The 15,763-nt window shown below is 41.7% G+C and overlaps 1 protein-coding gene across 1 annotated transcript in view; it reads left to right on the top strand.

Moving 5' to 3' along the window:
- The window catches only part of smarcd3b (SWI/SNF related BAF chromatin remodeling complex subunit D3b), a 40,564-nt gene that overhangs the window by 14,580 nt on the left and 10,221 nt on the right, over positions 1–15,763 (top strand). Inside the window, 5 exon segments of the mRNA XM_005448990.4 lie at positions 3,428–3,517; positions 5,618–5,660; positions 7,805–7,927; positions 8,056–8,178; positions 8,859–8,954. Of these exon segments, the coding sequence (XP_005449047.2) occupies positions 3,428–3,517; positions 5,618–5,660; positions 7,805–7,927; positions 8,056–8,178; positions 8,859–8,954 (475 nt within the window).

The raw sequence follows: 15,763 nt of genomic DNA, 5'->3' as shown, positions 1-15,763 counted from the left end.
AGCGCACATGCTAAAATCTAAACATAGCTGATCTGTCCATGCGAACGCTTTGTGCTACAGCGATGCGCTGAATATCCACGTATGGCTCGTTTTCTCTACTTTCCGAAACGGGTCGAATTTCGTGTTTCTCCCTCTTCCACAGCTGTAGTGGAAGTTGCCATCAAATGAAATGGAGGACGTGTTTTTTTTCACACTTTGTTTGTCGTTGCCCTTTCGCACATGTAGCAGACAACAGGAAATTGTTCACACTTACTACTTACTTACTACTGGAAATGCTTTGTTTAGCCTAGTCCTGTTAACCACGGGTGGCACCTGCTTTTAATCCACTTTATTTTGGGTGCAGTTGTTGCACTTTGTACTCTATACTGTTTATTTTAAACCATTACTTACTAATTTGCATAGACATTGTTTTATTATATAGAAATGAAAATAAATAAACCCACTGCTGCAAATTAAAGTGATACACTTTCAATGTAGATATATTTTGACTAGTGCCGTCAGCGTTAATCTCGTTAAAATGATGTTAACGCCACAACCGCATTAACGCGGCAAATCTCCGTTAGTGAGTTAGCGCGGATCGCCCTGGGTCCGAATGATTCAGACATTTATGATCTCACATACAGCTCCTTCGAAGAAATGTCCAGAAAAGTTCAAGGCTACACACACGCACACACACACACACACACACAGGCTCACAGAGTAGCTTCATGACTACAAGGAGACGAGTGCGTGCCAGGTTTGGTCATTAGAAAGGGGATCAATATGTACACTCTGTGGACCTCTGTTTCATTCTCCTGCTACGTGCAGCACGATTGATCCACTTACAATTAAGCAGGCTTGTCGAACAGGTCAGGGGAAATGTTGCACTGCGTCGGGGCCTCAACCCCCACAGCAGCCCAGCCGGCTGTGGAGGCTCTGATCAATGGTGCAGGGTGACCTGTTCAGGTGTCTTTGTCTTCTTCGCTCCCTATTGCTCTGTTGGAGTGCGCGTCCTCTGGCAAACACGTTGATGGTCCGGCTCCTCCATCCAGCTCAGACTCCACGCTGCTGCTGCTGCCAGCCGAGGGCGGGCCACCTGTGTTTGCAGTGTCATTGAGACCTTATGGTCCCAGCTACACGTGCTCTGCAGAGCTAACGCTGTCCTGCTACAAATGCTTTGCATTAATTGGTATAAATACTCAACCCTTTGTCCTAGAAAGTCTGTATATATTTTCCTAAAAAGTTTGTGAAGAAGCACCACAGGACGGATTATCTTTATATGTACCTCACACGCACTATGTCTCAGTTTGGGTACTTCAACTAGCACATAGTTCACGGTGTAAACTTCTCACTTACTTATATTGTGCATGAAGTTCAAAAGGGTAAATCTGTCTTAAATTAAACATGGTGACTGCACACTAGATGCCATATTTTTAGAAATTCCTGGACCCAGAAAGGAACAATTTAACACACACACACCATAAGCTAACGTTGTGACTCTGTTGATGTATTTTTGGTGGTCTCTCCCCCCAAAAATTGGATGTAGGTCTTAAAAAGTCAAGTCAACGCAGAAGTGCATTAATCCTGGATTTTTTCTCCACGCCAGCATTTAGAAAGCCACTTATGTGGTTGCAAAAAGAAATCTGGTTTCATAAAAGTCTATTAGAAAACTCACTTGAATCTGTGAACTAAGAACACACCTTCCTGACGAGTTTATGGGCTCATCGCATGTTTAGTGTGGTCTCCGGTCGAGTCAAAAAGCAGGATAAAGCAGGATGTGGGCGGGCCTACTACGTGATTGACAAGTCACAGCATCATTCACCTATTCTACTTGACTGGTACTTTTTTATAACCTATGCAGCCGGGTTTCTGAGCGAGCTGAGCTGAAAATGTGACGCCAGCAGACTGCATGCCACTGATTGGCCAGGCAGTGACATCACTGCATGAGTCATAAGAGTGACTGCTTCACAAGAGTCAAACCCGCCAATGATGGCGCCACGATGTCCTCCATTGTTGTCTTGTTGTGACCACAGCCACATTGAGGTGGAACTCGGTTATAATGGAAAATGACCAAAACTGAGTCGAGTAGAGTGTAGTTGAGCTGAGTGGGTGCTTGTGGAAAAGAAGTCAGTTCTGCCACTCACTCGTAACATCTGGCTTCAAAATACTAATTTGTCCAGGATGATAGCTCTCGAGTACAAGTGTCATCCAATGGATGGCTACGCCCATCTTTTATATACAGTCTATGGTCTGTATATTAATGATGTAGTGTGAAAAACATACAGAATCCCACATTTGAGTATTGCGAGTGCTTCTCTGCTCCTTTTCTCTCCTTTTCTCTCAGAAAGGGGAAACATTTGTTTTGTTGCACCACAACTGAAAAAAACCTTGTTTGCTCGCCACAGACACTTTGCATATTGCAACCTGACGTAACGTACGATTGGCTGGCCACTACTGCTTTGACCGTTGCCTCAAAAATAGGCTCAAGCCTCATGCTGGAATAGATTTTCCACTTTAAAGCAGCACAAAGATGAAGAACTGCATCGTCTCTGTACATCCTCTGAATGAATGACAGCTTCCAGTTGATTTCAGAGCGTTGCACCTCAAACTCCGCCCCAGGAGAGTTGAAACCACTGCCGGCAGCCGTAAAATAGAAGATTTAAAGATTACGTGCCGTGTTCCCTCCTCTAGCTTTGCCTCTTTGTTCTTCAGACCCCAGCTTTATCCACACCCTGCTATATTTTGGTTAGGTTTTTTTTTTTGTCTTCAATTTTATCTCTTATTTCCCCTGAGTGCCGCATTACTTATAAACCCCCGAACCTTGGTTTTTGCTATTAATTTTGGTCCTTGAAGTAAAAACTTTCCTCACTGCTCATAACGCACGGTTACCTTGGACACTTCATGTTGCTTAGGAGGATTGTGAGGTTTTATGCAGCAGTAAAAAAAAAAAAAGGCTGAGTTTCGTGGTCAGGAGCTACTTTTCTGGCTGTGGAAATGACAAAAAGCTCTTATTTATCCATAAATCACCAACCATGTATGCACCATAGGGCCATCCTGAGCTGAACCCAAAGAGGTAAAACCACCACACGCTGCTTGTCTGTTCCCATTGTGTTCATTATCAGTGTATTGTCTGTCTTTGTGTGTGAAGCATGATTGTTTTGGTTCACTGAGAAACTGTTGGATGAGCGTGTCCCTCAGACGAGCAGGACGCCTCCCAGGTCCTCCTCTGCTGCACTTTGTGCATGCATGGACACCGTTACATGCCCATCCCCAGTGCCTGCCCTTGTTTGCACCTACTAACAGACCCTTGAACTTCACACACACATCCAACACACACAGACACACACACACAGAACCACCAGGTGTTTCCCCTCTTACTTGCTGCCACTGAGTGTGTGTCTCGCCACAACTCTAATCGGACAACCTTCGAATCCTCACCAATTCTTAGGAAGCCAGTCGGATTCCCCGGAGCCAATGAGATGCCGGCGAGGCAGATGGACATGAGAGAGCCCCAATCAGATCCCACGCTCGGATCAAAGTAGGATTTTATTCTGCTGCATGTCCGTTTTCTTTCGTTTGATGACTCTGGCCTATTTTTTTTTTCTTCTTGCCTTTTCACCTGAGCCCAGCACTTCCTGAATGAGAAAACAAACGTAGAGGTCGTAGAAGCCGACTCCTGAAATGTAGTGGTGCATGCTTTGGGCTGGAGCATGGCATGATGGGAACGGTTTTGTGCAGCTAGAGCAGAAAAATAAATAGAATAGAAATCCAGTCTCAAACCATTTTAAGAGAGTGTAAAATGGCGGGTTGTTTTGTGTTTCTTTTGTTTTTTCCCCTCTCCAATGCACTCCCGGATCCTTCAGTTCTCCTTGCAGCAGGCTTGTTTCAGTAGTTGGCATGCTGATGTAACATACTGCTTCACAGACCGTTGTAGTGCACTGTGACAGAAAAATTCACTACACTGCAAAAAATCTTTTCTAGATAGAAAAAAATACTCTAAACTTCTAAAGAAATTTCCACCTACAGAGAGAGCTGGGCGAGAACTCAAAACACACTGCAAAGTTTCAGAGATCCTGCAGTGTTTAAACTCTTAAAGTTTCATGTAATTATGGAAAAATGCAGTTAATCAATGTGTGCTTAGATTTTAAGTTAATCATTTAATCTGTTAAATTGATTCTTTACTGGACTGTTTCCTTGAAACTCAAATGTCATCACAGTGTAAACTAATCAACCACAACATTAACGCCATGAAACTCAAACCTGACGTGGGCACTCCCCAATGGCAGCAGCCTCCACCCAGTAACTGACAGGACCCGATGGATCCCAGTGCCAAACCCCACAGGACACCAACTCTGTAACCCGGTGGGCCGAACCTGTTTTGGCTGCTGGTTTTAATGTTGTGGCTGATCAGTGTAAATAAATTGAATCCATGTCGGCCGCTCCTGCTACCTAATAATTTATCTAATAAATCTAGTATCTAGTAAAATTGATTTAATTGCTGGTTTTAACTGTTTAAATGCATTTTTCAGTCCTGAACATTTCAGGTGGATACCTCCTTTACTTATGAACTTGAGGGGTCATTGAGGGGTCAATAGTGCACTTTGAAGGCCTTTAAATAAACAAAAAACAGCTGATTATGAGGGATAATATCACAGTGTGGTTAATTAGTGAACCTTTCCTGTTTCTAATCTCAACCAAAGCCAGGCTGTCTATATTTACCACTCCGTCTTCTAATGTAACTCTTAGCAAGGAAGCAAATCAAAATTTTCAGCTTTAAAAAAATAGATAAAGATGCTTTAAATTACTCTTTTAACTCAGCTCAGTTTAGTTGTCGAATCCTAAAACGGGATTACAAATTAATCTAATCGCCCCGAGGATGTAACACCCTAAAGGCAAGATTATTTATTATCTTTAATGAGAAAAGTGAGTTGAAATGATCCGTCCTCATGAGACGAGTTTATTTCTTTATTTTTCTTTTTATTGCTCTTTTTGCAGTGTAGTGCCATCTTGTTGTTTTTAGGCAGCGTCCTCCTGCAGGCACCGACGACAGAGCACTTTACACGGGGAGATGATTAAATATTTAAGGAAATCTTGGGGGGGTGTAGGAAGCTGTAGTGATGTTTTTGTAATCAGCGTCACCTGGAAAGAAAGTTCTGACAACTTGGCACAGATGTTCTTGTTGCTCTTAGCCCTTTCTTGGTAAGTAAAATATATGAAGTGTGTTCACGCTGCAAGGAATTAATGAATCTAATGAGCTGCACACACACACACACACACGCATAAATCCTGAAAACTTGTGAGCACACATCCTGTCACCATCCGAGTCCTGCAGCAGCGACGGCGGCCTCTTCTGCAGAAGGTGTGTGTGTGTGTGTGCAGTGAATACATGTCAGGGAAGAGATGTGAGATGTGACACTTTTTTGGCTGTTAGAGGCTCTCGCTCTCCAGGTGTACCGCTGCATCTCAGGGAACACACAAACACATGATACACACACACACACACACACAGCTGGGACGCTGGGGTGCTGGATATGGCCCAGCATTTTAGCAGATGGCCTGGGTGCTACGCTATCAGTCACCATAGTAACATGCTCTCTTTTCCCTCTTTCTCCCTGTCTTTCTCTCCCTCTCTCTCTAGTGCTAAGAGAAGGAAAATGGCAGACAAGATTCTTCCGCAAAGGGTGAGGCTGCATATTTTTACCTTTGTTGCTGTGTGTTTTTCTCTGTGTGTGTTTTTTATCCTTTGTGCGCTGCACAGAAAAATTCCCGGTGGTGTTTTTGATGTTTGGGGTTCTTGGGAGGCGCAGAGGGCCAGGTGATTATTTGTTATTTCCAAATGAGATGAGGGAGGATGAGGGGAGCAGATCTGAAGGTTTTGGGGCTTTTTTTTTTTTTTAGGGTTTCATTTTGCTGCTTGGACAGCGGCTCATTGATTTTCTTTTTTGAATCGGCGTAGTCAGCGGGATGTTGAAAAGACGCAACCACAAGTAAAACTGAAGGAGGCAGCAGAAACACCATGCTGCCACAGGTGAGAGTCCGTGCCGGCTGTGGTTTGCATCCCGTGCTCTCGGTTTTCGGCCCCGTGCCACGCCGCGTCCTGGCCAGCACACAGAGGGCTTTACAGATCTGGAGAGTGAGAGGTTAGGTCTTATCCCCTGACATAGCCCAGACGGGGAGATAGCTGCAGGCACGGCTGGGGCGCCACTCCACAATAATGAGTCAGGCACGGGGAATGTCTGCCACACTCCTCCGTCAGCTCGGCACCTCGGCCCGGTGAAAGGAAGCGAGATGGAGATAGAGGAGGAATAAGAAGCACAATGAAGGCAGCCTTTTAGAAAGAAACGTGAACGAAGAGGGAGGGAGGAACCGTAGGAGCATGTGTGCCCAGCTTGGTGAGCAGCAGCCCTTGATGCTCCGAGGACTTTCATCAGTATGGTAATGCCTGAGACTCCTGGCTGCTTGGCTGCACGGCCTGCATCTAATTTTGATCCCCTGGTGTCACGAGGCTGGTGTGGACCACCACGATAATGAGGGACTGTGGAGCAGTGGTGGAGCGCATTCAGGATAGTTGTGCTGTCTTTGAATATTTCATTGTCATGCCACTCCTCAATTCAAATTCAGTGGGGATAATGAACTTCAGCTTCAGTTCATTTGCAAAAGAAAGGTTTTTGCTTATAAAACATATTAAGTACTCTAAAAAATACCAACTTTATGTACAAGTACAGTCAGATAATAAACATTTCTACTTGTTAATTTTAATATAAAAGAGCCCTATAGTGCACAAACCTTTTAAAAATGTAAAATAGTTTTTAATAATTTAGAGGTTCAGACAGTTAGGATGTGGGCTCTGTGTATGCAAAGCCAAATTTAACATCATCACTCAAGGTGCTTTAATAGTCAAAGTCCAGACCTCAACCTGACTGAAATGCCCTGGAAGGATGCTAAGAGAGCTGTGCATAAACAAATGCCCGCAAACCTCATTAAAATGAAGCAACACTGTAAAGAGGAGTGGCCCAAAATTCAACCACAAGGATATGATGGATATGATGGACTGATAACGTTATATAGAAAACAGTTACTTCAAGTTATCGCTGCTAACATTGGTTCTATAAGATACTGAATCATGGGATGTACTTAGTTTTTCACACATTGCTTCTTCATTTTGGGTTTTTGTTAAATAAATAATTAAATGGTATCACAAGTCATGTGTTGGTCATCTAAGGTTGTATTTATTCAAACTTAAGAACTGATAAAGACCAGATGATTTTTGATTATGTCCTGATACTTGAAGTCTTAGAATGACCGTGCATTAGCGTTAGCTGCAAGTGAGCTAGATCTCTTAGCTAACTAGCTTCAGTGCATTATTGCTGTTTTTCATAATCTGGTAACTTTATTTCTTTCCCACCTATTTTTATCTTCATTTGTGGGTTTTTTTTATCACTTTATATGATAAGCTGCAGTATTGTTTTACACTAGCAGTTAGCTGTATTTTCTGGAAGCTTTCTTTAAAGTTTTTATTTTTGTAGTATTGTTTTATGCTAGCAGTTAGCCATATAGCCATATTTTCTCCATATTTAAAGTTAGAGTGGAATAAGATGGGGTTTTTTCTCCAACCTTAAAGCTGCTTAAAGGTTAAATTACAGGATACTGAATGTAAGGGGCTAAAGTAGACAGTAGACCCCCTACCAGCACCCGCACCAGAATAGACAGCTTATCAGCTTAAGTTCTTTAGTGCTATTTAGATATGCAAAGAAAATCTGACTTCTTAATTCAGGGTGTGAAACATTATCTGATTTTAACCTAAGCCTGTCCTCCCTCTGAGCAGATCCGTGAGCTGGTCCCTGAGTCTCAGGCCTACATGGACCTGCTTGCATTTGAGCGCAAGCTGGACCAGACCATCATGCGCAAACGCGTGGACATCCAGGAGGCCCTGAAGAGGCCAATGAAGGTATCGAAAAGAAATCAGGACTCAGGAGAAACAAGAAAATGCTGTTTAAGGCTAGTTTTGCAGTTCAGAGAGGAACAGACAGAGATCTGCCTTTAAACTGTGTTATTGTTGTGCCCTTGTCCCAGCAGCAGAAGCGTAAACTGAGGCTTTACATTTCCAACACCTTCAACCCTGCCAGACCTGACGCAGATGACTCTGATGGCAGCATTGCGTCATGGGAACTGCGAGTAGAAGGGAAGTTGCTGGATGATGTGAGTTTGTTTTATTCATAGTCATGCATGGGTTTAGTTTTAATACAGTCCTTTTTTCTTTTTAAAGGAAAATAACTCAATACTGAGCTGTCGCGGCTGGGTGTAGATGAATTCAGCATGAGTCAAATAACTGCTTGTCCTCTAAAATAATAACACATCTAAATCATCCCGGTTGGTATTAAAGTGTGCCGCTCTTTGATCTCGGAGCTGCTCTCGGTCGTCTTCGGCCCGGTAATGATGCGCTCAAACGACTACGGACAGAAAAGTATCGTCTGGCTCAGAATATGAAATGAACGACTGATGTTGAGAAGAGCGTCTTGAGGGACCGCGAGTGTCTTAAAAGCAGAAGGATTTTGCATTTTTCTTGTGCCGCGAGCTTGACTGCAAAAAGCTCTGATGTTCTCAGAGCAGCGGCACAAAGCATTTAGGTTTCACAGACCACAAATATTTCTGGTTGAGCTCGGAGGAAGTGGACTCTGAGAATGTCTTGTGTCTTTTCTTTTTTTTTTCTGATCTCACCCCGCCTCTCGTGGGTTTTTGATGAGTAATGTTGCTATAAGCAAAGACATGGCAGCAGTAGTTTGCGTTTGTGAATCTGCTTATAAGTGTTTCATGCATGTGTGTGACTGATTATGGGTCTTAACCGACGTCTTTCTGATTGCTATCTGTTTGCTCCGCAGCCGGGGAAGCAGAAGAAGAAATTCTCTTCGTTTTTCAAGAGCCTGGTGATCGAGCTGGATAAAGACCTGTACGGTCCCGACAACCACCTGGTCGAGGTCAGCTCAAAACCCAAACCTGCAGAATTTGCATTGATCTGAGAAATCATCAGTGATTTTTCAGATCAATGAATGGATGAACAGCAGCTTTAATTTTACACTTTTACCTGCACAAAACATGAAAGTAAAAACACATTTTTTGCTCTACTGCAGTGGATTTTAAATGTAACAGATGTTCACCTTCAAAAGGGTCCCCAGTGCCTTTCAAGTGCAAAATACTCAACCTTGCAAACCTGAAAGCTGATTTTCTAAAAGTGCGTGGTTTCCGCTTTCGTGTAGAAGTTCACCCTGAAATCACATATACGTGTTTTCCTTTGGCTTGTATCGAACTGTATCCACCTGCATGGTTTTGGTGTGAGTTTTGTAGTCATATCGAGCTTCACTTGAATATAATGAAACTAGATGGTACTCACCTTGTGGTCCTCAAATCACCTAAAAAGTCTATTAGAAAAACTCAGAGTCAGTGCCGGTGTTCTGACAAACCATCCTACTTTGGCAAAACGTCCTACCGTAAGTAGTTTATGCACATTTCTGCTGTGACAGAGTAATCCCAGCACAAATTTAAGTAGGTATGACGGTTTGCCACTTAACTTTGCCCATCAGAGTATGCTTGTAGTTCATATTCATAAAGCCAGGATGGTTTGCCACTCCATTTTACCTGTTAAAGTATGCGTGTAGGTAACATTCACTAAGGTAGCATGGTTTGGCACTTAATTTTACCCATCAGAGTGTGTTTCTAGCTCTTATTAACAAAGGTAGGATGATTTGCCACTGAATTTTAGCTATTAAAGTATGCTTCTAGTTCAGATTAACAAAAGTAGGACGATTTGCCACTTAATGTTAGCTGTTAAAGTATGCTTGTAGGTCACATTCACAAAGGTAGGATGGTTTGGCACTTAATTTTACCCATTAGAGTATTTTTCTAGCTAATATTCACAAAGGTAGGACGGTTTGCCACTTAATTTCGTGTTGTGCGCATGCGCAGAAACAACGGGTAGGATGGTTTGTCAGGTAGGATGGATTCCCAGAACACCGGTTTCCAGAAATCACCAGGCAGCGCTCACAGTAACATCGCTGTACCTGTAAAATTGTAAAACATATAATAATAATGATAAAATAAACATGGTTACGCCTTTATTATTATTATGATTTTTAAGTATTTTTTGTAAACACAGGTAGTATTAGTGTCTGTGTTTGAACACATTTACAGTTTGAATTTCAGTGAACTCAAGATCGAGGTCAGAGGTCAAGTCTGCATGTTGAAGTATCCTTGGCTAGGATACTGAACCCTGAGGCTACGTCCACACTGAGACGGCGTTTTCGGTCAAGGAAAACGCAGCGTTTTGAAAACGCTCTCCAAAGCGGATACATTTGAAAACGCCGTTTTCGCATCGCAGTGTGGACAGCAAACCCGGAGCCTTTTTGAAAACGATGACACATTTTATCCATGTGATGCAGTCATGTGACCAATTAAACTAAGATAGCGGCGGCATTACACAGCAGTTGTTTTGTTTGCCATCAATTTTGAGCCTTATTAAATATTAACATCAGTTTGTACATGCTCCAGATAGCTTTTCTTCAAATTCTTTAATTCTCACTCGCTTTTGTAACTTTGTACTTTTGTGTTACTCGCAGCAAAAACTCCGCCTCATTGTTAGTCCATTTAAAAAACTTGGTGCTTTTCCTCGACATTTTGCTGCGACGTTTCAAAGAGCCAGAAAGTAAATAAATGGCAGACAGAAATGAGGCAGGTCGACTCGTCTTGCTTTTCACGCATGCACAGTACTGGGACGTAAGCGTTTTCGGCCGTTTCAATGTGGACGCACAACTCTGTGAAAACAACTGAAAACAATAGTGTGGACGCAGAGCATTTTCAGACGAAAACGCCGTTTTCAAAATTATCTGGGCTAGTGTGGACGTAGCCTGAGTTGACCCTGATTCATCCGTCAGAGTGTTACTTTATACTTCATCGCAAAAGTTGTTATATTAATGTGTTACACGATTTAGAAAGTTATACAAATGGAATATTTGTTACAAAAAGGAGATAAATGTGTAAAAATGTAACAAAGGTTGTGAAGCAGGTCTGTATGTCGCCGTCCTTGTGACATCAGGGTTGAAACACATGCTGGAGAAAGTGTCTCTGTGCCTGCCTACAAAAGTGCTGCAGAGTTTGTGGGAACAGAGACACATTACTGCTTCTGAGTTTTTAAAATACATTTTTCTGGCACTTTTAAACCACAAGGTAGCGGGCTTTTAGTTCCATTATATTCAAGACAAGGCAGACTTTTCTGCAGCGTACTGGCTGAACCAAATAATGGACTGAAAACTGGATTTAAAGGTACACAGGATAAAAGTCCACGTCTCGGTTGTGTTGATCAGGGTTGCAGTCGCACAGAAGGTCCGAAAAAAATTCAGCAAAGGAGAAAACAGAGGTCAGCGTGCACAACAGAATCACTGAAACTCTAAAGCTTGAGCTGTAAGCTGCATACATTTGCTGAGTAATTAGCTGATGGGACACAGGAAGGAAGAAGCAGCAATAAAACAAGAAAAGGAATTTCAAAATAAAGCAGGAAATTAAATTGTAGGTGTATAGGTACTTTATTCATTCCACTTTTTTTCTACATGAGCAGGGTAAAGAATAAAAATTATGCAGTCTAGAATAATTTTTAAACAACATAGTTAAAGTAAAAGTCCCAGAAGCTCAGTGTGAGGGCCTTATACCGTGAGAGAGTGCAAAAAATGAAAACATAAAACAGTGATTAAAAAAACAGAAGATAAAAATGAAGAGAAAGATGAATACATAATATGTGTGTATCTCCAAAGCTATCGAAGCATATTTCCTCAACTGAAAAACACATTTTTGTGCATTTTTCAATGTACTAATTCAAACTTACGAGGAAAGAAGTTGAAAATTTGACTTATAAAGAAGACGCCCCAACATTTTGACTCATAGATGGGGAAAAAAAATGTTTTTCGGTGGAGGAAACAAGCTTCCAGACCAATGCTGAGCACCAAAACAGTAAAGACAAACAAACGGCACAAAAGGCCAGAAGAAAAATGTGCACATATGATTTTGGACTAAAACGGCCCCTTTAAGAAAAGCCACTGTTCTTGCACCCACATCGGCCAGACACAGTTCACAGTTTTTCACATCTATCTCCCTGGAAACGCAAGTAATTTTCCTAACTTTTAAATTTTAAAAGTATTTGCCATGCAAAGATCTACAAGTTTTGCATGCTTTGCTTGATGTTAACACTACCTGCAGCATTACACACAACCCCCACACACACAGTCCTTGCACTTCTTGCACTGTCTGTCCCTGCAGCCTGATTTATGGAGTGCATGTGTGCAGCCGCTCTCTGTGGCAGACCAGTTGGATGTTGAACGAATTGGCTTCCTGTCTTAGCTGTTGTTTCTCGCACCCCTTGGCAGACAGCGTGTCACCTAAAACACACAAAAACGAGCATATGTGCTTCTCTTTGAATGTGTGTAAAAAGTAATTGCAGTCTTTCAAAACGTATGCACTGTTTCGCCGCTGTTACTCGCTGCGTTCAGGTGACCTGCAGCTCACAAAGTAGCTTGTTGCCAAAAAGGGGCTTTAAGAAGCCGTTTTAGCTTTTTACCCCCAAACAGCACACCAAGCATCTGTTTATAACCACAAGGACAAAAATAACAGACATATAATGTACTGACACTTTAAATAAATCCTGCAGATTTTAAACTGATTGATTAATTCAATTTGAGCGATGTAATCTGGATAAATGGCAGCAAATCCAAACCAGAAGAAGATATCCGATGACATCTGCTGTGAAAACGTTCTGTTAACTGAACCTCCTCAGTCTGCCCTAATAGACTCCTTTCTGCTGGAGGCTGTTTAACATGTCATAGCAGGGTAAGCACAGGTGTATTTAATGTGTTATTCACACACACTTTGAGTTATAAAAGGCCAACTAAAAATGTTGAGCACTGCTATGATCAATCTACGTCAAATGTGGCAGCTACCAAAATAAACACCTGACCGTGGCGGGTAACACTAAAGACCACAGTGTGTTATGTGTCTCTACAAAACTTGTAGTAATAACTCAACCCTGTTGATTTATTACAGATCAATCAATCAGTTGGTCAATTGGTGTTGCCCACCTGACAATAACATTAATTTAATGATGAAATGCAACATTTTACCTTCTTATGATGAAATTTTCCAAGTTAAAGGCCCTCGCAGTTCTTAAAAGTCAGTGCTCTTTAATTAGCTTCATTGCTTTCAGCACATTTGAGCCCTCATAACTTCATGAGTGCAGACGATACAAAACAAACACAAAATCAGGGCTGAAAAAGACATTTATGCTGTTAAAAACCCACTCACAGTGTCACTATCCAAAAACAACAAAATCTTGCTTTTGTTCACACAATTTGCACAGTTCACACAATTTCCCTTCTGCAACCAACTTTGTGCACCAGTACGGTGGGATATATCATAGTTTCAATGCAAAAAGTGCACTGATTTAATGTCTATGATGGAGGATCAGAATCAAGCATTGGTACCCTTGATGTTTGATCTGTTTTCTGGGAATTGACTGGAGAAAACTTCAACATTTGCTTTCTGGGCAAACTTTAAAGGGTCATGTGATCACGTGGGATAGGTGTCTGATCAATACAAATGAAATCAAATTAAAGGATAGCAGGCTTATCTTATAGCCATGATTACTTGTGTGTCAAAATAATATTCTAATTCACACTCACAGTGAATTCGCTACACAGTGATTTGTAGCTTGGAGGGTTTTTTTATTTTATAGGTTAAAGAGCACCTCTAATAAAAACCTAATGATTTTTTGACTTTCTGTAATATAGTTAAGCTGTTAGTGAACCCAGCTCATTTACGTTTAGTAGCTGTAATGAAACCACACAGAACAAGATGGTCAGTTTGTACCTATGAGGCAACCAGGAAGTCAAGAAATAGTCCAGTGCACAACCCCTGAAAACCACAGCTCAGAGTTTCTTAGCTGCAGCGCAGTGTGTCGATAAGAAAACAGATTTGTTCAGCGTGCTGTCTGACAAATAAGCGTAAGCTTGGATTATGAACACAAACTTCTTTGGGTCTTGTTTTCACGACCGCTGTAACAATAAATCACTTTTTTTCATGTGTGCAGGACATAAGACTTCATTTTAATTTCCTAATGTGGGAAATTCAGGGTTTTTTGTCCCTTAAAATGCAATGAAATGCATTCAAAGGACGGCATTGGAAAGTCAGACTTTTATTTCCTAAAATTACAAAACTTCTCCAGTAACATGCAAAGAAATGAGTTTTTCTTTATTCATTTTTTATTGATTTTTAAGTTGAAGATGTCCAAATGTGCCAGTTCTTTCAATTATTGTGGTTTAGTAACAATGCAAATAGATAAATACTCCCTTGTAGCACATTTGTAAATGATGAAACTAGAGCCTAGTTTGCCCACCATAGTGCCCTCTGGTGGGCAAACTATGCAACATCAACACTCAAAACGCGATTGAAGGATGTTTCTCTCGTCTTTTGGGAATTTATGTTATAAATGCTGATACTGATATATCGGCAACTGCCTAATATCGGCCTGCTGAAATATCAGTCAGGGTGTAGATTAAACTTCCGATGAAACTCCACAAGGACTACAAGAAACCATTGATTAATAATGATCCACACAGTGCTGTTGCCTCGGGCTAAAGGTGGAGAAGTTGCCAGCATCATTAAAGCAGCACATTTGATTGGCTGACAGGCCAGGTCACACCCCCAGGCATGTGTGGCTACACTGAGTGGGGGTTTTCTCTTCATAGCCGAGAGGCTTGCTGGACAAGGGTTTGTGGTAAAAAAGTGAGCGATTGCATCAGACGATATATGTATAGACAGTGAAGTTAAGATACAAACACTGCAAAAATTAGAAATCTAAATTAGAAATGGGCTTGGGGTTTTTTTGTGGTTGGCATCTTTGACCGACTTTTCATGTGCCGCACCACGTATCATTAGAACTGCTTGTTTTTACCTTTAGAAGAGGCTTAATGTGAGAAAAGCATCAGTCTATCTCTTGGCAAGACAGCTAATTCAAAGCTGAGGCAATTTTCTGAAGTGAACTCTGATGCCGTTTAATCTCCTCACCCAGTTTGGACAGCATTCACAGCAGAACAAAGGAAGGTCTTTGCTGTCTTTTGACGTCTCATCCATTAGTCTTGGAAGCTCCACTGATTTGTGTGAGACTTTTGTATGCGTAGCAGAAATCATTGAACCTTCCCCGTTCAGCCGTGTAGTCAGGGTCAGTGACGACCTCTCGGTCGTGCAGTCCAGAGATGTTGAGTGAAAATTTTCATCTTGTCATGTCTGGTTAAATCTCGAGGTACAATAACCCCAGCTGACCTGCTGCTTTTCATATTCCCATTGGGTACATTCAAACTAAAACAGAGTGGCAGAGTGGATTGCCCTCTCTCTTCTTCTTTTCTGTAACAGCAGAAAGGAGATGGGTTTTTAAAATTTCCAACACACAAGGTTGTTTAAACATGCGAGAGCCGGAGAAAACAACTGCTTACTTATTAAAAACAACCATTAGCTGCCCTTCACTTTGTGTCCTCACATAATGTGCCGACTTAAAAAAAAAAACACTTCAGGACTTTCAAAGTGAAAATTATGACTTCTCAAGGTTCCTCTTTTTAAGAGGGTGTTTTACCCAGGCGCCCAGGTGCTTCTCTTTGAATGACTTTCCATCAAAAGAATTTTGTTTCTACCTTGAGGTACAATAAGCACGTAATGTGTTCTGAATCAGCCATTGGTTGCAGGAAAACATCACTTT

The sequence above is a fragment of the Oreochromis niloticus genome, linkage group LG9, assembly GCF_001858045.2.
Source record: "Oreochromis niloticus isolate F11D_XX linkage group LG9, O_niloticus_UMD_NMBU, whole genome shotgun sequence".
Lineage (NCBI taxonomy): Eukaryota > Metazoa > Chordata > Actinopteri > Cichliformes > Cichlidae > Oreochromis > Oreochromis niloticus.
This window is presented reverse-complemented; position numbering and strand designations above follow the sequence as displayed.